The sequence below is a fragment of the Falco peregrinus genome, chromosome 3 (assembly GCF_023634155.1).
Source record: "Falco peregrinus isolate bFalPer1 chromosome 3, bFalPer1.pri, whole genome shotgun sequence".
NCBI classification, from domain to species: Eukaryota; Metazoa; Chordata; class Aves; order Falconiformes; family Falconidae; genus Falco; species Falco peregrinus.
Window position 1 is genome coordinate 32,052,869 of NC_073723.1, and position 26,063 is coordinate 32,078,931.

General features: G+C 42.4%; 1 protein-coding gene across 2 annotated transcripts in view; it reads left to right on the plus strand.

Annotated features, from left to right (window-relative positions):
- CDH17 (cadherin 17) overlaps nucleotides 1-26,063 on the plus strand; it is a 41,470-nt gene continuing 15,407 nt past the window's right edge. The window contains exons 1-10 of one of the 2 annotated variants that reach the window (XM_027777741.2): nucleotides 1-128; nucleotides 13,983-14,052; nucleotides 16,813-16,911; nucleotides 17,564-17,701; nucleotides 19,828-19,966; nucleotides 21,168-21,326; nucleotides 21,979-22,178; nucleotides 23,879-24,010; nucleotides 24,886-25,036; nucleotides 25,761-25,976. In XM_027777741.2, coding sequence (XP_027633542.2) covers nucleotides 14,008-14,052; nucleotides 16,813-16,911; nucleotides 17,564-17,701; nucleotides 19,828-19,966; nucleotides 21,168-21,326; nucleotides 21,979-22,178; nucleotides 23,879-24,010; nucleotides 24,886-25,036; nucleotides 25,761-25,976 — 1,279 coding nt within the window. In that variant the 5' untranslated portion in view covers nucleotides 1-128; nucleotides 13,983-14,007. Of the gene's footprint in view, nucleotides 129-13,691; nucleotides 14,053-16,812; nucleotides 16,912-17,563; nucleotides 17,702-19,827; nucleotides 19,967-21,167; nucleotides 21,327-21,978; nucleotides 22,179-23,878; nucleotides 24,011-24,885; nucleotides 25,037-25,760; nucleotides 25,977-26,063 lie in introns of those variants that run through there. The other variant, XM_005231056.3, reaches the window with a different exon arrangement.

The following is a 26,063-nucleotide window of genomic DNA, read 5'->3' on the forward strand; positions in this document are numbered from 1 at the left end:
CCACACAGATCTGCAAGGACTTTAGCATAGCAGAAGCCTCCCTGCACAGCATCTCTGAAAATCCCCTGGAAGGCCACATACTGCTGCGTCCCTGCTCTGCCTGCTGAGGTCCTGCCACCCTGGGCTGCGTAAGTAGCACTGATGCTGCTCACTTCATTAAGCTTCTCTCTCCGCTGTGATCTTTGCTATTTTGCAGCAGGAATGTACATCAAAAGTTATGAGCAAAAAACCATGAAGCCAGAGGTGCTGCCTAGCTGCCTGGCTACCATCTAGCTGGTCTGACAACAGCACCTTGGCTCTAGTGGCTCAGCTGGAAGCTGACCCCCGCCAGCCCATGCCTGACCCAGTCCATATGCCCTCAGCAAACAGGGTGTATGCAAGTTGCAAGTAGTGACTACAGACTCCCTGTCAAAGTGGCAAGCAAGCAAGGACCTTGTGGGGCATACAAGAAGTACAAGTTTCTGCTTGAAAAGAAAAATGGAGTGAGCTAGTGACCTGTTGGCTTTGAGTTCTCCCAAGCCAATATAATTAAGGCCCTTGGTAACATTGCGTTTTCTTTCTGCCTTTTTTTTGCCTTCCTCTTGTAAGTCTTCCCTTTTAAAGTGCATGTAAACGGGAGTTGGATGTGGCTTGGAACCATAACACAGCCAGCCAGAAAGCTTCTTTTCTGCCTGTAAGGATAGCAGGGCAATGGCAGGAGTGAGACAAACTGTTATCTGAATCGGTAGCAACACACAGGGCCAGCATCCCACGTGGAAGTGGTGATACAGCAGCAGGCAATGAAGGACAGAGCAGGCTTGCTCCGTGCCAGCTGCCCGCTCAGCTCAGCTCTGCTGGGTCTTGGGGGCAACAGCCGTGCCTGTTTGTCACCACTATGGCTGGTCCCGCATGCTCTTCCCGAGGGCACACAGGATCATCACAGCTTTTGTCCTCAGAACTGAATTCTATTTCATGCATCTAGAAACCTTGCTCCTCCTCTTCAAAAGCTATACTCTTCCAACAAAAAGATAGTGCATGCTTCAGAGCACCAGCCAACAGAACTTGCCCAGCGATCGACTGAACTCTAGCTTTTTAACAATCAGTGGAAGCCACTGTAAAAGCAAGTCTTGGCTGCATTCATACTCTGCATCTTGTGTAGATCCTCACACAACGGTCACTGTTGTCTAAATACAGAAGCAAAAATCACCTACAGAAATCCCCAATGTAAAATATATTTCTGTGAGACCTCTGATAAAAGTATTTATTTTTTTTTAGATTGGGCAAATATTAGTAAGAGAAATTTAGAACATTACTACAGATACATGGAATTGTGCTAAAGATACAAAGTAAACTGTTTATATTAAGCATATAAGAGGTAAAGATGTAAAAAACCAAACAAACATGCATTTATATGTTATGTGACCCAAAGCTTCATAATTTATAATAGACAATAATGGCATGATATTTAAATGGAATTTATTTAACATTTATGTAACATTCTCTTTATGTTGTCCTTTGCAGCATTTCTGTTATGTCAAATACTTGTTATGAACAAACTGCTTTCCTTGCTGCAAGCAACTTAGCAAATATCTACATAAAAATATACACACATAACTTCTATAGTAGCTACATATTAGAAGCAAAGAAAAATAAACCTAAACCCATCAAAACTGACATTCTTTCTTAAAGTATAACAGAAAGTCTGCAAATAGGGCATATTTAAAACTGGATTCCACAAGCAGCCAAAAATAAAGAACAAGAACAAAATAAGGAAAATAAGTTTGCTTCTGTTTCGCTCACCACATTTAATTCAGTAAAAATTTGCAGTGACATGAAGTTACCAATTCTAAGAGTAATTAGCACTTTGTAGGAATTAACTGTAAAAATCCTGTTGTAGTCAAACTATATATGCACAAGTCCAGCTTTTATTTTTACCTGAAATGTTATGCCATTGTCAAAATGTGCTACTTTTCTCATGCCTACTTTTAAAAATAACCAGAATATCAAATACCATAATAGCTTGTGCTTCCTTCCTTCTTTTTGACTTAAGATGTTAATGGAAGCAAAAGGGGTCTTAATGGGGATTTATAAAATAACCTCACTTGCATTTTTGAAGTAAAGAAAATTCAAATGTTAGTAAAAAAAAGAATTGTAAAGTAAAACTATCATTTAAGAGAGAATTAAAAGAATTAAAACGCCTGACAAAGGTAATCTTACAGTTAGTCAATACTGTTGCAGTTTTTAGAAAGGATTCCTCCCTGGACACACCTCCTCACCAGTTTTTCTGTTTCTAAATAGGAGAAATAATTAAAAAAGTATTAGACACTTCTGCACGAATAATGCAGCACTGTAACCAAAAGATGCAAATAGATTAAGTAAGGCTAAGAGAAATTCAGTAAAAACCTATAAAAGGCAGAAATCTGAAGACTGAACTAAAAAATAAAATGTTTCCAAAGTAAATAGAAATGTAGCTAAATATGTTTTGGGTAACAAAGGACCAAAAAAATCCCCTCAAGTTTTATTAAAAAACCTCAACCAGCTACTACAGAGAGCAATACTCTGTCCTCATCCCACCTCTCCTCTCTGTTATCTTGTCACAGTAGGTTGCACAAACATCAAAGGCATTGGACATGTATTGCTCCTCTTTCTACATCAGCTGCTCATTGTGCTGTTTAACTTCCCAGAAAAGTCATTCATAAAAATTGACTGCCAGTGCTACTGTTTCACAAATGCAAGTCAAAGTCCTTGGACCAATAACAACCTCTTTATGCTTTAGGTTAGTTAAAAACAGGAGCTAAATATCTCTGTAGTTCCAAATAGCTTACTAATTCATTTGAAAAATACATGGGAAGTTCAGACAAAGTTATATTTTTATTTTCTGAGCACACTGTGTTGAAAAAGTCTTATTTTTGTTTGATAGCTTATCCAATTCTATGAACATGTGAGAAGTTCCTTTTTGTTCAAAAAAAGTCTAATCTTCATAACTATAAAGAAACATTATGAGTTACACAGCAGAAGGTGAATAAAAAGACATTAATTCCTGTGGTTGTCCCTATTAAGACCTTTTTAAGTCTATCATTGTATTTTTGGCCTGAATTATGTTTTTTGAATTCCTGGAATTGGCAGTAGCACTACATTTGTGGAGAGGAGATAATTTTTCTTACAGAGATCTTGCAAAATTGGATTAATCCAAGTCTGCAAAACACTTGGAGCTCCTACAATGCATTTTCTAAATGTAAATATATCATCAACCAGTAATTAATGTAATTTATTCAATATCCCATGAACTGTTGGGTCCACGCAGCACTTACAGAAGACCCATTAAGAAGTTTCGGGCAAACTGTTCTTCAGCAAGCTTGTTTTTGTTTTATAGATGTGCTACCGAAGCGTGGTGGTCTCCCTTTGGACTGGGAGGAGAACCTGCCCCGCAGCAGTGAGCTTGCTGGGCACTGGGCACTTGTTTGCTCTACCCTGCCCTGCTGCACCTGTGCTGGGGATATGGTCTGGGATTTACCTATGGCAAGCAAATGCACACCTGAAGCAGACTTGATGTGCTGCTCAGACCTGAGCCCAGCCGATCACAAGACCTTGCTGGAGTCTGGGGTAAAAGGAAACGGCTTTGCGCTTCATTTTCTTAGTGAAACCTTTAAGCTTGTGTTTGGGCTCCTCAGGAAGAAGTTTGCCTTCTGTTCCTGTTGTCTTTGACCATGAAATTAACTCCGGAGTGCGCAGCACTTAGCTTAAGCTTTGCTGGTCTTGGATGCCTGTGGTCTAGGATGGACACTGGTACCAGCAGCTCAGGCCAGCACCCCTGCATCCCTGCTCACGGGCGCTGCGATGTTAAAAGCACTGATTCATCCTCAGGCTGCACTGACCTGGAGATGTAAAAAGGCAGAGGTAGCTCTGAAGTAAATTTATCCTATTGACCGCCCTTTTAACTTGAAAGGTAATGAGATGAATACAAGTTTGAGACTTTCAGGTGAGAGATGATGGGGGGCATTAAGTCATGCAGTTTCCATTAACGCCACGGAAATGGAGGTGTACGTTCAGGGAGGCATTTCCATATAAGTCACAGATGAGGCAGGGAAAGAGCTAAAACGGTTGCACTGCAATCTTTGGAAGTACAGAAGTGAACATGAAGTACGTACACTGATAGCCCAATACCACAGCTATTTGGTCACAGAAACAGTCCCTTGAGGTCCTAGCTTGTGTATGGTGTGCCAATGAAAGCTGGTTGTCCACGGTTGGCAGGAGTCACGTGGTATTTCTGGCATTTTCTATTCTAAGCACAGGAATTAGTGCTTTAAATAATGCTCGTTGTAGGTGGCTGCAACACAAAATGTGCGGAGCCTTTTCTTGCAATCCATAGGCCTTATCTTCTAAAGGCTCATCCGTGTGACTAGGTCTTGATCACCAAAGTAGGTAATTGAAATAAATGATCTTATGATGTTTGGCTTGGCCTCTAATGCATGTAAAAATCCTTCCAATAAATAAAGGTCAGTCTCAGCACTGATTCAGGTTTATGATGTGAGCCATGGAATTTGACTCTGAAATGATATAGCCAGTTCCCTATAAGGTTAAAATCCACTTCTCTGGGAGTCCACACTGCTTCCAGTGAAAGGCATGGCTGTAACCAGACCTCATGGTCCTGCTGTGATGAGATGTAGTACAACTGATTTGTGACATTTTTTCCAGCAATAATTACATTTATGGCCATCTGGCAGTTCCTCTGTAAAGAATGCATGCTAGACACGAAATACCTTCATTGCTAGTCAAAGTTGATGCAAATATTCAGTTCCTTGCTATCTATTCCTACCCTTGTCAAAGGCTTTAAGGAAGCCAATTCAGTGTTGGAAATGCAGATATTATTTAGGGAAACATACTCGGGGAACTCAACTATCAGTAAGAATTCCTGATGAGCTGAAGTTTGCTGCTCTTCTTGCTGTTACAGTTGCTGGTACAAATATTTATGAGAGGCACTGTGCTCAAGGGAGCCACCTGGTATCTTATCAGACTGCAAAAGTTTCACCCTGTGATGTAAAGCAGTGTCAGTCTGAATATTGCCTACATGGGGAAGAGATGAGCTTAAACCAAGGGGAAAATGAGCTGGGATTGTTTGATCCCTGCTTAGGGAAGGAGTGTGATTTTTTTAAACCAATCTCAGCAGAACTAGCTGGTTATAAACCTGAAGCAGTTTTGTCTTCACTGGTCAAGCTCTCCGTTTCTTAGGTTTATATAAGCATGGCAGCAATAAATCCCACCATTTGGAGGACTCATCAAGCTTGAGATGAGGATGCTGGACTGATGCTCTCCTTCTGGTTTTACACAGCCAGGGCAAAGGGAGAGTCAGGAGAAACTCATTTTGTATTCAAAAATCAGAGGGTTGGAGGGAGCGAGATGAATGGCATCCATTTCCAGTCACTTGTCCTGGTTTTTAAAAGATGTTTTCATTCAAAGGCCAGTTTTCCTTTGTGTATAGTCCATTGAATTGTGGTTTGTCTTTACTTTGTAAGTCAGCCAACATACGTATTGCATATAAGTAAGTTTCACATATGTATGTACATGTACCATATGCATATTGCACCATAGGCATATTGCACATTGTAATAGTTTTTTAATAAAGTGGTTGAGAATCAGATATAAGAAAAAGCTTAAACACTGCTGGGATTTTTTCTCAAGCACTTGGAGTAAAATCCAACCCCACAGCTCTAAGACCTTATTCCTTACCCAGATAATAGAGACTGTGAAACACCTCAAGGGGGCAAACCCACAAGGCAAGGAGGTGAAGCTGTGCAGTGCTGGGGACCAGCAAAGTCTGAGGACAGGGCTGGATGTGAGTGCTGGCCCCGGCTCTCCGTCTTGGATGCCTGCAGGGAAGTGTTTGCCCCTACACCCAGGACCCAGAGCCCCAGACCCCCCCAGTGTCTGTGAGGAATGCCTGGCTGTGATTTCTGATGGGCAGAGGAAGGAAATGAAGAGCACCTGAGTCCTGCTTCAGTTAAAAGGAGTAATCTTGGCATCTGGGCTTTGCTTTCAGGCTTATTTCCGATTTTTATCCAGTGGCTGCTATACATAATGGCCCAGGCAGCAGAATCTGTGATCATGGTGATAAACAAAGCCCTAGAGACTAGTTTGTTTAGCCATGCCTATTTCAATGTTCTATAGGTGGGCATGTACGTCCAGATGATAGGTGCTCTAAGACCATCTGCTTCATGGGTCCTAAAGCCACCTGCATTTACATACCTGTGTAAATAAAAAATAGTGTCGGCCTGCCAGCTTGATAGTTGTTTCATGTCATAATACTTTCTAATCAGACTATAGCTCAGGAAAGATGGGTTTCTTATTTTGTTTTGGCACAGTGGTATGTATTTTGAGCTGTGAAAATTGTGGACATGTCTCTATATGTATTGAATAGTGAATGAAAGAGGTAAAAAAAAATGCTTCTTTTGCATTTATAAGGAAAAAATATGATTTTGAAATATGCAATTCGTAACTTCTAATGCATATGCCACCCTAAGACAGCATGAGAATTAGCTAGAGGACACCAGCATGCTGGAAGAAAGTGAATTTCCCCTTGCTTCAGTGCAGAGCTCAAGTTTTAATCTCCTTTGGAGGTCTTGCAATAAGTAGTGTAAACACGAGTAATCTCTAGAATATGCATTGTTTATTCCAGAAGAGCCATTTGGTTCCATTATGTCATTGCTTGCAAGAAGAAAAAGGGAAACTAAAATCTATCATCTTGACCTGGGCAAGTTTAATAGCCCAGTTTAACAGCATTAGCTCAGCACCTAACAGGGGCCAGGACCTGATGGCAGCAAGTGGGAGGACTTCTCAACAGGCCTCTTCTGTCAGCAATGAAGACGGCAAGCCAGTATGGTCTGTCTGCGTGTGGTGGGAGAGGTCAGACCTCTGCGCCTGGGGAGGCTGGACTGTGGCTGAGACACTACATGTACAGGGAAACTTCTGTGGGGATGGGGCTGACCAAAGCCTTCAAGGAGATCTTCTGGGGACAAAAGTGGGGATGTGCTGCTTCATCGGAGCCAGGCATGCTGCTGATTCAGCTTCCTCCTGCTTTGAGGGTGGCTGCACATACCTACAAATGAAACCAGCATGGGATATCTCTGCCCAAGTTGCTGGGAGATTTACTGAACCGCGAGGTAGCATCGGTGACAGTGCAAGCCAAGAAGGAGGTACCGTGTAGGTGAAAGGTGCTGGAGGAGGTGGCTAGGCTGAGATACAATGGTGGCTGGGAGAATTGCATCAATATAATGGACGTGGAGTCCTCCAAGGATAGCCAAACAAAGATGCTGGACACACAGAGCAGCGACAGCAGGGAAGGAGCATGCTCCTCAGGGGGGCTGAACTGGACTGTGAGCTTCCCTGAGGAAGGACAGAGCCCGTGCCTTCCAGCAGGTGGGCAAGTCACAGTGACAGGTCCAAGGAAGAAGGGAAGCAGAGAGTGAGTGTCTCTGCTTCTGAGACAGTGTGGGGGAACCTTTTCAGGTACCTCACCTGAGCTCCTGGTGGTCTGTTATCTGCTTCCCCAGACAGGATAACCAATCCAACTAAGGTTAGCAGGTCAAAACTGAAAATCAAGTTCTGGGAACAGGGATGATTCAGGTAAGATTCTCATCACCCAAGGCACAGGCGTACATGGGCCAGTCAGAAAGCTGTATCTCCTGGGTAGGAGAGCAGGGTTGCACAAGTGGTGTAGCTTCATTCATCCTGGCCACCTGGATACATCTGCTTACCCTTTTTTTCAGGGAATTTGCTGGACAGTCAGTGCCATGCTTTATTCCTATTCCTATCCCAACACACACCTATAAGGTGAACATAAGTTCACCCCTCTCCTTATGCCGTTTACCATGGTGCCTCTTGTTTTGGATGATTGCTTACAAAAATATGTTCATCTGATCTTCTTGGTCTGTGCATTTGTCCTCTCCCCAACACCACATCTTGCACTGTTGTATAAACAAATTATCTCAACATGAACAGGGATATAAACAGTAGAAAGGGCAAGGCTATCAAAATAGATTGAGGGATGTAAAAGAAAGGTCTGAAGAACATCTCAAATACAAGTAATATGGGGCCCTGTGACACATAATATGTTCTCAAGATTATAAGAACCTCAGAGATTTGGCTGAATAATTTCAGACTGGACTGTTTGTATGGGCGGGTAAAGTGCTTCAGAAAGAACCGACAGGAAAAAAAGTGAAATGTTGGTGGGGATGAATATATTTATTTTGAAGTGAAGAGTACAGCAGATCGGGGTGATGTAAGTGTCTGGTAATTGTACTATGATGAGAATCCACAGTCCTTGCAAAGGGAAAGAGGGAAAAGGGAAAAAATTACAATAGACTTGAAAAAAACCCAGATTTCTATAAAGTAAGATTATTGATAAGAAGAATTCATAGGAAACCAACCAAAGAAAAGCATTAGCAGGAATGACCAGGTCTCTGTATAAATGAAATGAACAGCATGATATGTCTCCATGCAGAAGTGGTATTGGGAAGGGTAGTAAGAATAAAGTACTTTGTTAAATCAGAGCTCTTCCGTGTTGTCAAATTCACAAGGAAGCACAAAGACAGTCATAAGTAAGTTACATCACTAAAGATGAGTGTATAGCATAGGCAAATACAGACAAAATCAGAATTATGGCAGTGCAACTACCAATGCAACGAAGATAACATGAAAATGCTTTATAAGTAAATGCATCGGCAAGAGTTCTATTGTTTGGGAGACAGTGTTTGTAGGAGCCTGTCCTCAGCAGCACTGGGGAGTCTCACCTGGGAGAATCTGTGGGCAGAGCTCATCAGCAAAGGTGGAGAGTGACTGAGCAGTATCTAGAGGGCAACAATGTGACTGAACAGATATCTGAAAGTGCCACAAGGATTACTTATGGAGACTAGGAGTGACCATTATTTGCATTTTTTACAACCAGGGAAGTTGCAGGTATACCTGATTCTGCCTCAGGAGAAGTAAAGAAAGGAGATGACCAGAAATCCGAGTTTCTTTTAAGCATTATTTTTCTATGCTTCTTCATCCACTGGTGCTAGCTCATTTTGGCATGTATTGATGATATTGTGAAATTATCACGCCCTAAGAGATCCATAAAAGACATATTTTCTAAACAAACAAAAAGGGAAAGAAGCTGAGGTCAGGCAGGTCCCATTAGTTTTGAAGGTGGAAGAGGTACATGGAGAGACATCAGGTGGATCGAAACAAGAAGTAAAAGTAAAAAGGCAAAGAGAAAAAATGAAAAAGGAGCGGGGGAGGAATGACAGAGCTGATAAATAGGAAAAGTGAAAAAGATGTGACTGATGATATGAGAAAAGTTGTTTCTGGAAAAACTGACTCCTTGACCAATGATTCACACAATAAACACCTGGACATTTGCCTTCTTTTCATCAGACTTACTCAGAAACAGCTGGCTCAAGGAACCAGCCTCACTGCTGAGTTTATTCTTGTGATTTTATCTATAGCACTGTGTTATGACTGCTGTAAAGCTTTAAGTGCTTCTGGACTTTGTAATGTATTTGACATGGGAGACTTTTTTTTCCCCCTGTGTGGTTACAACCTCTGTGGCTGGGAAATTATTTCAGCCAGAGAAAGAAAGATACTGGGGGCGAGCAGGCTCACCTTTTCCAGTGACTTTAAAAAAATATAGGTATTCAATCAAACATATTAGGTACCTTAAATTTATATTTCAAGTACCACACTGCACTTCCTAGTAATTGGAATTCCAAGCAGAGACACGAGCATTTGAAAGACAAACACCTGACTTATTTTTGTGGCTCTGACTTCTGACATCATTTCCTGAGTTATTCTGCACATGTTGTGTAAAGGAGGGCTAAAAAAGACATTAGGAATTCATTTTTGTGAACTTGTTTTTGCAGCATGAATTCTTGCTGTTTTGAAATTTATATTTCATGCTGAAAGTACGGCTCATCCATCTCCAACTAGTACACAGTTAATCTGCATATAAGTCACTTAAAGTCAACGTATTTCCAAGAAAGTTCTATCTCCATTATTATATTTACTTTGAAATCATTAAAAATGAGTTCTAAGGCATTAATGGAAATTGTTGGGTTTGTTTTGTGCTCTAAAGATAACTCAGTGCTAGCAGACAGCTTTGAGAAAGTCTGAATCATTCTGAGTGCATGAACAAATGGAGAACAGTTGTGTTTGAAAGCATGCTGAAAGCACAGTCTAGAGGGTTTTTCCTGCAAAAACAAACACTAATTTTGAGGGAAAAGTGTGATCTGAAGCACAAACAGAAAGCTTACCTTTCCCAGAATGGTGTGCCTTCCAGTTGTTATCGATTTCCAAATGCTGCTTTCTTTGGATGTATAATTCAGAAAATATTTAATGTGCTGCACAAATAATTTAACAATGTTCAAGAGCAACCTCACATACTGAGGAAATTGAAAGCAGGAGTTAGAACCTGGATGAAAAGTAACATTTCATGAGGGAATAAAATCAGACTTTTTAAAACTTCTGAAATAAGCTTGATATTAAAAAGTGAGTTAGCAGAAAGCATAAAATTTTAAGGATTATTATTTTTTTTAAAGTTCTGGGGGTTTGCAAATATGTTTTATTTATAATTTATTTTACCACAGTTCTTTACAGCCCCGTTGATTTCAGTTCCCCTTGCAACAGGTGCTATAATGCAGAGACCAGCAGGGACTGGTTCCCTGGAAGGGCTGAAAACTTAAACAGACGTGAAAGATGACACACGAGGGAAAGGAACGATTACATCCATTATGTGACGAGTATCTGGAAAAGGGCAAATAGAGTAAAATGCCCGAAGTTACTCAAAGTAAATTTGTTGCAGAGCTCAGACAGAATTTGAATCTTCTGAGTCGATGAATGACAAATTATTCTCATAACTAGGCTGAGTCCTCCCCATCTGCAGGTCTTCTGTGAAAACAAGCCACCTTTATGTCCAAGTTCTTGTCTTCCGAATGTGAGTTATCCCTGCAGCTAGGCAAGTAGCAAACGTGATCTCCACCTGAGGCCCATGCCTTCTCCTTTCCACCTCCTCTCCCAAAGGAACGATAACCTTCCCCCCATGGCTCCAACCCGTGCCCCGCATGTTCATTTCTCACAGCCCCACTGAAAAAAAATGAATTCAGAAATAAAATCCCAAGGGACATAAAAATATTGAAGGCTGTAAGTTATCTTGGAGCTACATTGCTTTCCTCACATGGCAGCCATTTCACACCACACCTAGTCATTAGGAATCAATAATTCTCCATGCTGTTAATGTTTGAGCTGGGCGAGTCTGAGGAACCATAAAACCGTGTGGAGAAGCACAGGCAGGCACCACCGATCTGTGCAAAGGTGATTCCCACAGATGAAGGAGAGAAGCATTTTTAGAGCAAAATAAGCTTTTCATGTTACAGGTAAGGGATGATCTAGCTGTTGTTTCACAGAAGGATTTTAAAAGCTGAAGCAAGGGTTTTGCTGAATGAAGGCTTTTCAGGCAGCATTAGGAACTCAGCTGTCCTTGTAAAATGTATGACTGCTGTGCTAAGGCTTAGTCTGGTTTGTATTTGATTTGGATCAATTTGCTCTGTTTTCTCTTTACTGGATTTGAACATCTGAAATCAATCATTTAAAGAAAATCAAAATATTTTTTTTTCACAGAACCAAATACTTGTGATTGTTACTGATCTTTAACCTCCAGGAATATTCTTTGTTCTCCAAACGTTTGTCATTGAAAGTTGCTTGGATAGTTATATGATGATTATCTTAGAGATTTCTGTTCAGGCGGGGAAACCATAAGGAATTATTAGGGATATAGCACTGAGATGAAGCTACGAAATGAAGGGGAAAATATGGCTCCAGTTCCCTGCCAGATCTCAGGCTGCTTTTAGTTAAGCTGATCCTATTCTAATCCTGAAACTGCCTATTATTGAAAACTTTTGTATGAATTTATATATACTGAAACTCTGTTCTGAGTGACAGAGGAGTGTGTATTTTGCGGCTTAGGTCCTTGGCAGTGTGATGCTTCATGAGACTTGCTAACAGCTTCCAGCCAAAAATGAATGTTCGAGGGCTGATCAAGCCACTCATCCTGGCCTCGCCACAGGCACCGCAGATGGCACGGCATTAGGGAGTGATGTTTATGTTCAAACAGAAGGGAACAGCAAAGACACTTATCATGCGAACCCATAACCTGTGGCATGGCTCTAGTTCTACTGCTGCATTTCATAGCTGGATCTGAACAGAGAAACCCGGCTGAGACACAGTGCAGTTGGGCAGCCACATGAAGGAGTGCATTTTCTGTCCCCTACACTAAGGCTGGATGTGTCCCTTCCTTAAACTTTCTCCTTGCCATAGTAAGTCTTGTTCCTTCTCTATTCCCTGAACATAGACTGTGGTAACCCCAGACGTCCCCATACCCTTTTTCCTCATCTCTTTCTGGCTTCCCCCAGGAATTTTAGCTCCCTGGTGTCTCTGCCTTTGGGGAGGGTGCGCCTTTGGGTCCTCTGTTCCACCTGGTGCCCCCCCCCCCCCCCCCAAATAAATAAGGAATTAGGTTTTTGAAGTTCCCACCCTGCTACAAAGTGCATCTGAAACTGACCAAGGTATTCAGAAGAGACCAGGGGGAGGGGAGCAGAGAGGCTGTTGGACAGATGGAGGAACTGAACAAGCTTCTGTTGACTAACTCAAATATCAGCAACAGTCTTGGTTCAAAGTGTCCTCCCAGGAGGTTCAAAGTGTCTTCTCTACGCCCCTGTCCCACCTGTGCCAGCCCAGCTCCTCCAGCTGCGGGCAGGGCAGGGAGGGACCCGCTCAGCAGGCATCACTGCCAGGCAGCTGCGGGGGCTTCACCTTCAGCCCTCGTTTCCTGACAAACCTAATGATTTTCCTGATCCCTCCTGGTTTCAAAGGAGTGTCATTTTATCCTCTTCCAGTACTCACACACCTAGCTTCAGCCCAAGGAAAGAGCCCAGTAATTTCCAAGGGTGTCACTGAAGACCCTGCTCAGAATGGGATTTGCAAGATAAAGTCCTGTGGCACATCCTAAAATGAGTGCTGGGGAGAACAGCAGGGTGGGCAGCCGTCTCTGTATTTACAGGTCCCCTTTTGGGTCAGCCATTGAGGAAGGAAAAGGATGTGGGGAAAAAAGAGTATGATGGGAAGCCCAAGCAGGAAGGCTTCTGAAGGGAGCTGTGCCTCCACATGGTCTTCTTCTCCATGGACCCTCCATGGGACAGAACTGGGGTAGCTGATGGATACCTGTAGGTGTGAGCCACTAAATGTGGAGCACCACTGAAGACAGTAACACTGTACACCAGCTTCACCTCTCTCCAGAACCAGCCTCATAATTTTTGTTAAAATCTAGAAGTAGTGAGAAAGCAGGATTATATTTTTGAGGAAACCATCTAGTTTCCAGGAGGATGTAACACAAGTCACGGCAGTGTGTGCTCAGCATTTCTTTGAAATTTGAGGCAGGCAGTGCTCCTTGGACTTGGAAATTTCATTTCCAGTAGCCATGTTGTTTTAAGGGGTGCAGACACCTCCAGCTTCCTCTGCCTCCACAAGCTGCACTGAACAGTTGTTTTTTGTAAGCAGAAGACAGAGTTCTCAGGATGGTCCCTGCAAGACCTTCATGTTCTTGTGGTTCTAGTGTTTCCTGTGAACGTGTTGTTGCCTTCAGTAAAGCAGAAATGAAAATTGGGCTTGGGTGACCTAATCATTGCAACGGTGAGGTTGCATGGCTTGAAGTTTTATGTCCAGTTTCAACCTCTGACAGCTGTTTGAGGCTCCTGCAGCATGTGGCACCTCCTGCACCACTGGAGACAGACCTTCCCAGAGAGCCCAGCAATGCCAGCGATCTCACCACCCATGGGCAGAGCTGTGCCTGGCCCTTCAGAGCTCACTCTCCCTACAGCTTTGGGAAAGATTAACTTCAGCCTCTATTCACAAAAAGATTGGGCCAACTCCATGGGGTTAAAGTGACTATTAAAGTGACTATTGTCTCTTCTTTGCAGGACCTGAAGCAAGGCGTATTCCAGTATGTTGAAGCTGTGTGGAGTTCAGTTTCTGCTTGTCATTCATTCGGTGAGTTACAGCTTTTCCTTTGTTTATCTGGGATCAAACAGCAAAGGTTGCGTGTGTGCCGCTGAGCTCTAACCCACAGGGCATCCCGGTGCGCGGGTCGGGCTGGCAGCACGGGCTGGCAGAGCAACTGTAGTGCTGGGTGCGGGAGTGCAGCCTCCAGCACCTGTGTGAATCCCATGGCCAAAAGTTAAGACATGTCACTCATTGGGCAAAAGACTTTAAAAAGGCCTAAAAGTCACCGATTTACCTATTTTGCCTTTTGTACTTCCTCCTTAGATACTACTTTTTCCAATAGGTGGATTTCCTGCTAGAAAAGTTTTAAAAATACTGCAACAATTCACCAAACAGTGAAGACATCTGTATCATGTGTTCTGTATTATAATCCATACATGTGATGACATATTAAATGTTTTTTAAGGCATATAATGGCACATAATTTAAACCATGCTTATTAATTACTTAACCTTATTATTCCGTCTATGTGAAACCCTTTTCAGAGGACTTTCTGGAACTGAAATGTATTAGTTATGCTATTTACATACCTCATCTATTAAATTCAATAGTTTTATGGATATTTGTAGAGGCTACAGTAGTGGCTTCTACTTTACAATTGAAATTAACAGAGGAGATAAGAACAATGAATCAAATTCAAGTCTGTTAAAAAATGCCTCAGAATGTGGAGACCCTGAGGGGTGGGACTGATGTGCAGCGGTGAACACCTCCTTTTTCCTTCCCATTTCAAAAGCTGCTGCCTGTGGCAATGCCAACCCCCAATGAAGCCACGCCACAGGCATTATAGACATCTTCTTAAGGGATGCCAACCAGATATGGGCCAAGGCGAAAAGCCTATTTCCCCTTCAGACCCCTGAGCAGTGGTTCATGCTGTAGACATATGTTTTATGGCCCACATAAAGTAATTTTAATTAGCAGGAAGAGATATATCTTACTTGCTTTGCAGCCTGCACTTTGAACCTGTTGCGTTTTATAACATCACCCTTTGTTCCTCCATGGTGAAGAACATGACCAAGCAAAACCCCTCCAAAAAATGGCCCTGGGAGAAACCACCAGGAGCCAGGTTGTGCCCACCAGTGCAACATGGGAACAGCTGTAGCACGTGAGATCCAGGGTCCTGCTATCTTGTCCCTGGCAGAGGCCAGCAGTCAGCATTTAGCAAAAATAGTAAAGGGTGGCCGTAAAGTATTCTTTCCTGTATGTGTACCTATTACATGGCTTTTTTTGATATTTTTCTACTGCCAGTAGTGTTCGCTAGCATCCCCCCCCCCCCCTCCTTCCTTCTCCTTTTCTCACAATATTCTAGTTTTCCTTTTTGTAAAAAGAGTCACAAAACCTTGCAGGCAAGGAGGGCAGCATCTCTGGCTATTATTAAGCAGATTCTGGTGTTATTCAAACACCACTTGTGACACACACAGAGAGCAGTGCTTTAGGGTAAATTGCACTGAACTTAGAAATGTTGTTGTCATAGGCAGAATTAAGTTTTCCCTTGGTAATATGTAGACTGTGTTTTCTATGAGAGGTCGAATAGCTGTCCCAGCAGCAATAGGACCAAATCCAGGGGAAAAGTCATGCAGCAGAGAACATGTGCCCCCAGAGCCCGAATCCACGGGGTGATGAATTGAGTGGCAATGGCACTCCAAATCTGTAAAGCAAAATGAAGTAATTTTTCCTCTGGAAAAAAGGGAGTTTCAATTGTGCAGCCAGATGATGGAATCCTAATTCTGGCAGGCAGCTCCTCAGCGCTGATAAGACCTTGGGGACAGGGAGAGTAAGCATTCAGGGGAGCTTGGTCTTGCCTTTGGAGAAACAGGTAGATTATCTGAACCGTAGGCTGAATTGTCTTATGTGCAAGAGCTGCTCTGGGAGGCTGATTTTTGCTTTGCTTTTTTTACCTGAAAGCAAGAACAGTACTGAAACATTAGGGCTAGAGTGTGTCCAGAGGTCTTTGGGCAGTAAGGAGGAGATGGTTATAAAACTCATAAAAATTTTGCCAGAAAAAACCCACATGTGAAGGCATTACCAGCCATTAGGAAGAAAACAGAGGCCAAGACAGTTTTGCATGGCATTTTTGCCATGAGGTAGAAGCCAAAGATCAGCAGGACATGTTTGCAGGTCTTGGTTTTGGTTTGTGCTCACATGCAACTGTTGTGAAGACACAGGGCTGGAGCAGCTTGCCCAGATGGCTGTGAAGCTGAGGGTGGTGGGATAGGGGACCTGGGGAGGTCCACCTTTTTCTGTACAAAAAAGGTTTGGATCTACTGAGCAAATTAAAAGGGGTGAAGCCCCAATTCCTCCCCATCTACAGATGTGGCACTGGGTCTCCCAACACACTTGGGGCCACAGGACTGTGCGGCTCCTGGATGGGATGTGGCTGGTTCTGCTGGGGACACAGAGGTGATCCAAAAATGCTTTTATAAATTTCCCCTTGTTCTCAGTCTACATTCAGCTCTTTGTTGCTTTTGTTTGCTATTGAAGGTAGATCAAATGTCATTTAATTATGTAGTGGTTAGAAAAGGTCAGAGCCCAAATATTTGTTTTCAAATTAATTAATAAATAACATTGCTTTTAGAAATGAATGTGCACTAAAGAATCCAGATATATTCAGTGCAAACCAGCAAGAGTGTCCTCCATTACACTACAGCAAAATAACTTGCAAGAGGCTCAGTGATGGAGAGCTGCTGTTCGTGTGTGGTGACAGCAGACGTTCCTCAGCTGCTTTCCTCCATCCCTTTCTCTCTCTCACAGGCTATGTGCCAGTACTTGGGGGACCTGCATGTAACTGGGCCTCTGAAGGACATGAATTTCTCTGTTCCAGAAGGAGGGGGAGTGCGCTTCATCTACCAGGTAATAAAGTGTCTCTTGGTCTCCACTCTGGACAAAACGCCCATAGCTTCACACACTGACCTCAACAGGCGGTGTTGTCATCGTTGCTGGTGGGAAGAACAGTCCCCTGAGAGGATCTGGAATTAACTTTGACTTCCTCTATCTGGGAATTCAAGAGTCGACATGCAAAAAGCAGGAGACAACCCCTTCTCTCGAACACATTTTAAGAGGATATCCTAAGACAGGGATTAATAAAACCAGCATTCCTAGAGAATGGGTTTCCATGTAACTTGTGTCATCATTTTCCTTCAGCTCTGAGGTTTTCTTCCCAAAGCTATAACCACAGAAGGACAGATCCAGCTCCCAGGCAAATGGAGGATGTGTGTCATTTTTTTCCACTCCCGTGCTCAAAGCCCTGTCCTAAGCAGACATTTGCTTTGGAAAGAAACCACAGCTGGGATTTCCTGAAGCATTCAGGAAATAATGTGAAAACTCCTCTGTTGAGGATCAGAAAAGAGCAGATTTGTTTGAGCAGACTCTTGGAATAGCATTCCCCTAGCCAACCACACTGTTGGCAACAGATATTAGAAGACACAAAAGCATGAAGTTATTTCGATTATGGTGAAAATGCTGAAAAAAAGTTGATTTTCCCTCTGATTTTTCCCCATTCTAGTTCACATCTGAGGTGCCTGCTGTGAGTTTCAGAGTGACTGGCGAAACAGATGGAATCATTGACATTGTGCCAAGGACAGGCATCCTGTATCTCAATGGGTCTCTGGACTGGGAGACCAGACCAGTGCACAGGCTGCAGGTAAAAACCCAGTGAAGAACAGCAAGTGAGGGTTAATCATGTTGACCCTTTTCTGTAAACTTGAGATTAATGGAAAACTGTTGAAATTTAAAATTATTTCTTTTGTCTATGTTTACAGACAGCTTTTTCTTTTTTAATATAGAGCTTTGTTGAAGGATGCATGATTTTACAGTTCTGAAAGACTTTGCATAGGAAAATGCTCCTTAGCATAGGCTGGTTATGTTGAGAAAACAAAAATGATGCTGATACCAGTCCTTTAATTCTCCTAATATGAGGAGCACACTTGACTGGAAGAGAAATCTGGCTCCAAGAATGAGATTCACTTGTCTCTGAAGACTGATAGGATGAATTCCATGGCTGGAATGGGAAAATAAACTGTTGTAATCTTTTTAGGAAGATTATAATCTATTTAGTGACAAATGGTGTGAGCAAATGACATTTAGACACAGAGGCATGGATCTAACCTCAGCAGAAAGCTGTTTGTCAGATGTCAGAGGCTATTAGAGGAAAGAGCATTGTGTGCTTGTCCTGCTGTTATGCTCTTTTCACAAGGATCTCATTGTAAACACTGTTGGGAGTGGGACAGTGTGTAGGCTATCTTTAGGTCTCAATATAGCCTTGTGCTTATATTCTGTGCGAAAAATAGTATCGTCTTTTTCTGAGGCACTAGCCACTGCAAAGGAGATGATTGTGAGAGGATCAATATCGGAACGGACAAAGTGCATGATGATGTTTCAGCTAACCTTAGCTATCTTTCTGAAGTTTAGCACCTCAGGTTTAATGGTTTCATGTCCTCAGCTCTAAAGCACCCTTGGAATGGAATTAGAGAGGATAATTTTCTAGCTTCAGAAGTTATTAACCCTAAACATAGGAATCCTTTACAGACAAGAAGAAGTGATGACAGAACTGAAAAATGATGCTTGGTTAGGCATAAATAATCATGATTTGATCTATTATGTGCAAAGAAAATAAAGTCTGACAGAAATGACATGGTTTAATCCCAGCCAGTAACTAAGTACGACACAGCCGCTCACTCACTCCCCTCTCACCCAGAGGGATGGGGAGAAGAATCAGAAAGGAATGTAAAAATCAAGGGTTGAGATAAGAACAATTTAATAATTGAAATGATATAAACCAACCAAACAAACAAAAATAACAGTTATAATGAAAAGGAGGGAGAAGGGGAGAGGAATGAAATCCAAAGGGAAGGGAGAAAAGAACACAAGTGATGCAAAATACAACTGCTGACCACCCGCTAACTGATGCCCAGCCAGTCCCTAGCAGTGACTGGCAGTCCCTGGCCAGCCTCCACCCCAGTTTATATACCGAGCATGATGCCCCATGGTATGGAATTCCTCTTTGGCTAGTTAAGGTCATCTGTTCTAGCTCTGTCTTCTCCCAATTTCTTGTGTCCCTCCAGCCTTCTCTCTGCTAAGGCCTGAGAAACTAAAAAGTTCTTGACTTGGTATAAACGTTACCCAGCAACAACTAAAACCATCGGCGTGTTAACAGCATGGCTCTCACAAAATGCAAACCACAGCACTGCACCAGCTACTAAGAAGAAAACTAACTCTATCCCAGTTGAAACCAAGACAAGATATAACATATACTTGGTGCTTCAAAATCAAAGAAGTCTGAGAAATAAGAAGTCAAATTGTTTGGAACAAAAATGTAATCAGAACTAAGAATTAAGTTTTCTTTACAGACACTTAGATCAGCCTATTTTTCTGCTTGATATTTACGATAGCACACTTGATTCTGCTATATCATGTTGCGTTTTCTCCTGGTTCTTTAGAAAGTATCTGTTTCTATTTAAAGAAAGCCGTGAAGTCTAAGCTGTGCAAAAATACAAGTAGTCTGCTACGACTGGAAGTAAGAAATTGCCCTCTGAAAAGTGTTATCAGAAGCAGGAGTAGGTTATTTTGTTTTGTTGGCATTATATACTGTGGTGAATTATTGTCAGTGAGCTACTGTGGTAAATCTGTACTTGTACATGGAGCCACCCAGTGATGGCTCTCACCAGATTTGCATTACAGTAAGAATTTTATATCCTGATGTTCATTTATGTCTTTTAATTTATCTACGTGAAAATATTTATTTGCTGTTCCTTCTTTTTCCAAATCAAGGTGGAAAGCCTGGATCAAAAGGGAAACATAGTGGAAGGTCCATACACTGTTACAATATATGTGGAGGATATCAATGACAACCCTCCACAATTTGACCAGATAAAGTACACTGGAGTAGTGAGGCAGAACTCTCGTCCAGGTAATCATCATCATAATTAAATATTATAGTTAATCGGAGTCTAAGTAGATAGTTAAACAAGAAGATGAAGTGGCTGCTCTACTTGGCAAGCTGAAACATGTATCAGTTTTCCTTCCCGCAGGATTGCACAAAATAAGGATGCAAGCATGTATAATATAATGAAAAGGCAAAGAGGTGACCACTATGTGGTGTGAAGGGATAAGTGTAATCAAAATTTTTCATAGTATGTGTTGCTTTGCAAGTATCACTTAACAGGCAAATACTGCTGCCCTCTCCGTTGCACTGAAAAAAAACCCTGAGCTAGAAGGAGTTTAAAGTTTAAAGGTTACTAAAAACTATATAGAAAGAGTAATCTAAGAATATGTAAGTCTTTGCACATCAGTGAAATAAAATGCCCAGGTAGATATGGGGTATGTGTTTACTCTGACTGATGCTTCTCAGAACGTGGGCTGAACCTTAGTGTTTAGGAGTCTCAGATTATGGATTGCCATGATCCAGTCCAGAAATCAGGAAAGTATCAAAGAGCAGTTCAAGACCCACATCTTGGAAATGAAAAAAAGGACTGAGCCAGCTGTTATCACTGTGACTATGGACTCAAGAAGAAACTTTTGCTAAAGAATATGCTTATAAAGCTCCATGGGGTCAGAAAACCATTCTGCAATATTTTACCGTATTCTTCAACTACATGCAAGTCAAAAAGATTTTGCACGTTGCATTGGTGATCAGAAGGCAAAAATTCACTTACGTCACCATGCATTTCCTTTATATTTTTTTTTCAGTGTATGATTGTCCTTTTACTTATAACTGTTACAGCTGTAGGGCATTTTTCTCAAGGTGCTTTGTGTTGAACTGATTTGTACAAGGACTGCAAAGTGGTCTTAAAGAGAGATACCAATGAGCTACATTCCAGGTGCAGGCACTCTTGAGTGGTATAGCCCTCTGATTTAGCTGTCACCTTCATCAACTGGTCTTCAGACCTGTTGTGATCCTACTAAGCAGAGCTGGTAGAGGAGGGACCTGTGGAATGGTACACAGACAATGTTACCTTCACACACAAGCATGGTTTAACCATAAGAGATGCATTATGAAACAACAGCAGCTCCCCATAAGCTGCCTTCCTGCCTTGAGAGCTCTGCTCGTATGGACTATATGTTGAGGTTTCAGTCTCCTCTTACTACTGTTTCTTCTCTAATCTGAACAGGCAAGCCCTTCATGTATGTCCACGCCACTGACCGAGATGATCCTACAACTCCCCATGCACAGCTGACATACAGCATTCTCCATCATTTTCCCAACCCTTATGCAGAAATGCTTTTCCAGATCAATAATGTAACTGGAGCAATCTCACCAAGTAAGATGGGTATGTAAAAAGATTGTTGTTTGTCAAAAAGCAACCGTGAGTCCCTGAGTGTACATAGGAACAAAACAATAACACAGCTCTAATGTTAAATTCTGAATAAACATGGTCTGTGGAACATATTCCACCGAGGTTTTGGGGAACTTTGTGTCCCACCAAATTCAAGGGAATTAGCAGAAACGGAGATTGGCATCTAAAAGTACATTGAGAACAGAGGTAGATCCTCTGGCCCTCAGGACTACGCTGGGCTGGGATCTTGGGATTAATTGTCTTCCTAGAAACCTAGAAATCCAAAAGCAGTAACATGAAAAGAAAACTCATCTGCCATGATGATCTCAACCTAACTGCAATGATTTAAAAAACCCATCTCTTCTGCTGGGCTGAACAAGTGCCTAACTGGAGTGAGGGCTGTTCAGTGATGCATCTGCACAACATGAGACCACAGCACAGAGGTCTCATATGATTACATCCATATGACGTTGTGCTGCACTGTTCAGAGAAGCCAAAGATTTGGCTTGCTGAGATTTGGCACAGAGGCCTTTTTACGGAGCGTTTGGAGCAGATGAAGCAGCATAGTGCATGTAGGAGGCAATGGGCAGATAACCATCTCCGTAGCCTCTGCGTCCTTTCACTTGGCTCTTTCCTTTGTCTGTAGGCTCTCATTACTTAGATCCTCAAAAGCAGGACACCTTCACGCTTGTCGTCACTGTGAAGGACATGGCAGGAATGACAATGAATGCTTTCACCAGCAGTGCTGATGTGATCATCACTGTGAAGGAGAGCCTGTGGAAAGCTCCCCCCATCATCCACATCCAAGAAAATTCAACCCAGGTCCACCCTGTCAATATCAGCCAGGTAGGGTCCTTGGTCACACTCCCTGCATCTCTTCTTGGTGCCACGGAGTCTTTTTCTCCCAGCTAACTCTGGTGTCCCCACTGTATTCAATGCCAGGCTCTTCAGAAGGACTTTGGCATCTCCTAGTTATTTTTTATATGGTATCCTTTGGAAATGATCTTTAGTGCAGGTCTCATTAACTTACTTTTAGTATGAAAGTTAATGGTCTGAAGGTGACTGAGACACAGTCAATACAAATGCTAGAGTGACTGGACTTTGGCTGTCAGTTTGGAGAGGCTGTTGGCACTGCCTGTGTGTGAGAATATCCCATAGACAGAGGAAACATTCAGGGAATCTTGTTACAGCATAATGACTGGAAGAAAAAGGTGCTTTAGAAGCCTGCTTGGCACAATATGGAAGATAAAGCCCCTGAGACACCCAAAGGGGCTCTGAGACAGACACATGGCAGTTGGGTGCGCTCTTCTCTCCCAATGGGTTTCTCTGAGCGCTCTTACCCTTGCTTTAACACCATGGGCCTTCCAGGCTTTGGAGGAACCAAGAGCTAACCTGTTGAAGGTTATTTTGAGGTTAGCTTCTTCCATCCGCAGAAGAGCCTGGCAGGGGACCAACTCCACTGCAACCCTGCTGTGAGCAGTCCCCTGCACTCAGGGACATCTGCTGTGACCAGTTTTGTGTGATGCAGCACACCTGCTATATCAGAAGTACATGGGAAGGAATGAAATGCCCTCCTTCAGCATTCTGCATTCCCACGATATTCCTTTTTCATAGTGCAAATGCAAAATATTTTGCTGATAACTGCAGACCCATAGCAAAGTATACATCTGTAGATATTAACTAAAAGGCCAGCAGCCTTTTAGAAATATTTGACTTTGAAAAATGCCTTGCCATTGACACTCCCAATGCCATCATCCTTTGGACATGTCAGGATTCCCTGGATCCTGTTTGCAAGAGTAACTGACTTGCTGCTATTCCTACTGGCCTCAGTGGCAGCAGGTGGAATAAAAAGTAATCTGCAGTGGTGTCCCCATTCTGGGCTCACTTGTATATAAATTTCATGTGGCAGCCAATGACATGTCGAGTCTGCCTAGGAGAAAATGAAATGCAGTTGCTGCTATATAGTATAAAACATAAACAGTAATACTGACTCCTTCATTAATTTGGCAGCCTGTTCACTGCATTTTATTTTAAATCTGAAGCACCCCACTAAAGATCCTTCATCACAGACTTTGATGTATGTAAAGAGCATGCACACACATATGTGCATAGGTACTGGGTATTTGTTTTGTTGTTCCACATCCCCGAATTAGATAAACCAAAACAACAGGCAGGAATAGACAGTCTAAGGAGATGGAATAAACTCATGCTAAGACATTCAAATACATATTGTTATCACCTAATAGATATATGTATCACCATTTAGCTCCACATCTCAAAACCCTTCCATAAAAAGGTAAGTGTTGCAGCCCACCTGGACAGCTGGAGAAACTGAGGTGAAGTGGTTTCATCACAATTCGGAGAGCAGAGGTGGATATCAGTCTTTTTTTCTGCAACTCATCCCAAGAGCCTGACAGATTGTTAATTTTCTGGTTTATGAAGCTAACAGGAATGTAACCTTTTCTGTTTGTGGTCCCAAAATGATCCCTGTTAAACCTCAGTCTACACTTCTGACTTCCTATCCTGACTTATTTTTATGGTTTTAGGTGCAGTCAAATGAGCCAGATGTAATTTATGACCTTTTTGAAAGAGAAAAGCTGCGCAGGCTCCCATTTTCAGTCGATCAGAATGGTGTTATTTATGTGACCAAACCATTGGACAGGGAAGAAAAGGATACTGTAAGTAAACACATAAAACCTGACCGATGGGAGAGACCATAGCAGGAAGCTGATTATTGGTGAGAAAGTAAATACAAGAAAGCTCACTAGAAAGGACAGAGGGGGGAAAAAAAAAAGAAAAAAGAAATAAAAGCTTTGTTCCTTGTCATTTTTGTTTGGGAATGACTTGATAGATATGAAAGCCCATTCATCTACTACATTGTAAACAGCTTTCAGCTTGGTACCCTACATTTCTCCAGGGGTCTGGCAGTAGCAATCACTGCCCACAGTGTATGTATAGTGTACAACATGGACCAGCCATGGCAGGACTGTAGGTGCATGAGAAAGAGGTAGGCAGTGGCTTCTGTGGAGGTCAGCAGATTTGGATGTTTCAGATCTGCTCCAGATCCCAGGGGCCTCAGGGATCTCTCCACAGCAGAAGCAGAGTTTAACTTACAGTTGCAACTATAGTTACCCTGAAGTTCCCCATCTGGGGGTCTTTTAGACAGAAAACCCTCTGTCCCCTTCCACTCTTGGAGGAAATTTGTGCACGGAATAGGCCAGAGATCAGATATGCTGGAGGAATCCTATCTCTGTATGTGACAGATGAATTTGCAAGGTGACAAAAATGACATATTCCTACTTTTCTTGAATTTTTGTGAGAGCAAGTTCACAGTGCAAGTGAAGTATTCAGGACTTCTAAATTCTTTTGAGAACTCAGACCTCAGGCACTAAGGGGTGATGGAAGAGTTCTGAATTAAACAGAGTGAAAATACTGAAGAAACATATGAGAGGATATTTCATTTGCATGGAATGCTCCCATAGTTGCACATATAAATGCAAAACATGGTCACAGTGGACATTCAAAACACCTAATCTCAATATTCTTATTGCAGTATGATTTCTTTGTGGTCACAAAAGATAAGCAGGGAGAGCTGGTGGACAAGCCTCTGCATGTTTCTGTTATTGTGGAAGACATTAATGACAATCCCCCTGTGTGCCAGCAGCCCCTCACTGTAATTGAAGTTCAAGAAAATGAAGGTGGAGGTAAGAAAACAGCTTCTACTCATTCATACACATCATTCTAATCCAGTTATTGTTTCAAGCTGAGTGCAAATAAAGCTAGAAATTCTGATCCAAAGAGTAAAATGTGGCTCTGCTGGAGAAATGTTTTCCTGTGCAAACAGGCCTGTTGTTTTCACTTCAGTAATTCATGTGGAAAGGATTTCAATAACCTGAGAAGGACAGACTCAAGACCCCAACTTACAAAATGCCGTTCCATTTAAAACATAAAATTGCATTTTCCCACAACCACAGTTCTGGACAAATGCTTAAAACATAAAAACACCCTTTTTATTACTAATACAAGAAATACTGCTCTAAAAGTGGCATGAGCCCATTTTCCGTGTTCCAGATGCTCCACCAGCATCATGCCTTTGACTTCAATGGACCATTACTGAAACCGGTTCCTAAATCTTCACATCAGTTATAAAGCTCCAAGGCTGAAGTGTCTGTTGTTAGTCATTTCTTCTGATCAAAACAAGTAGCCCAGTCCTTATGGACTTCCCCAAGCCCAAAGCAGCTGTTTGGGATGCTAGAGGAAGAACTCCCAGAAGTCAAATGATTGTGCCCATTGCAGTGTTTTCCACACAGCTGTATTTTTGTTGCCCCTCTACCCTTTGCAATGTTATCACTGCTGTCAGTGTGTATCTCTGTGGAGAAACAGGACCACTGCATGATCTTACTGACTCTGGTCTGTCCTCTGCTACAGGGAGTAATATTGGCACTCTGCTGGCAACGGACATGGATGAGGAGAACACTCTTAACTCTCGTCTGCAGTTCAAAATTGCAAGTCAGGTTCCTGATGCTCCTGCAAGTAATCTGTTCTTTATTCAGCAAGACACTGGGGTTTTGCACTTAACTAGCCGTTCATTAAACAAGCGCATTGCATCCAACTATTCTTTGAAGGTGCTGGTGACAGATGCTGGTATGTAACGACTGCTGTTACACATTGGAATAACTTTGCTCACACTGACATCCCCTGTGCTCAGTGTCCAAGGGGTGAGGGGAGACC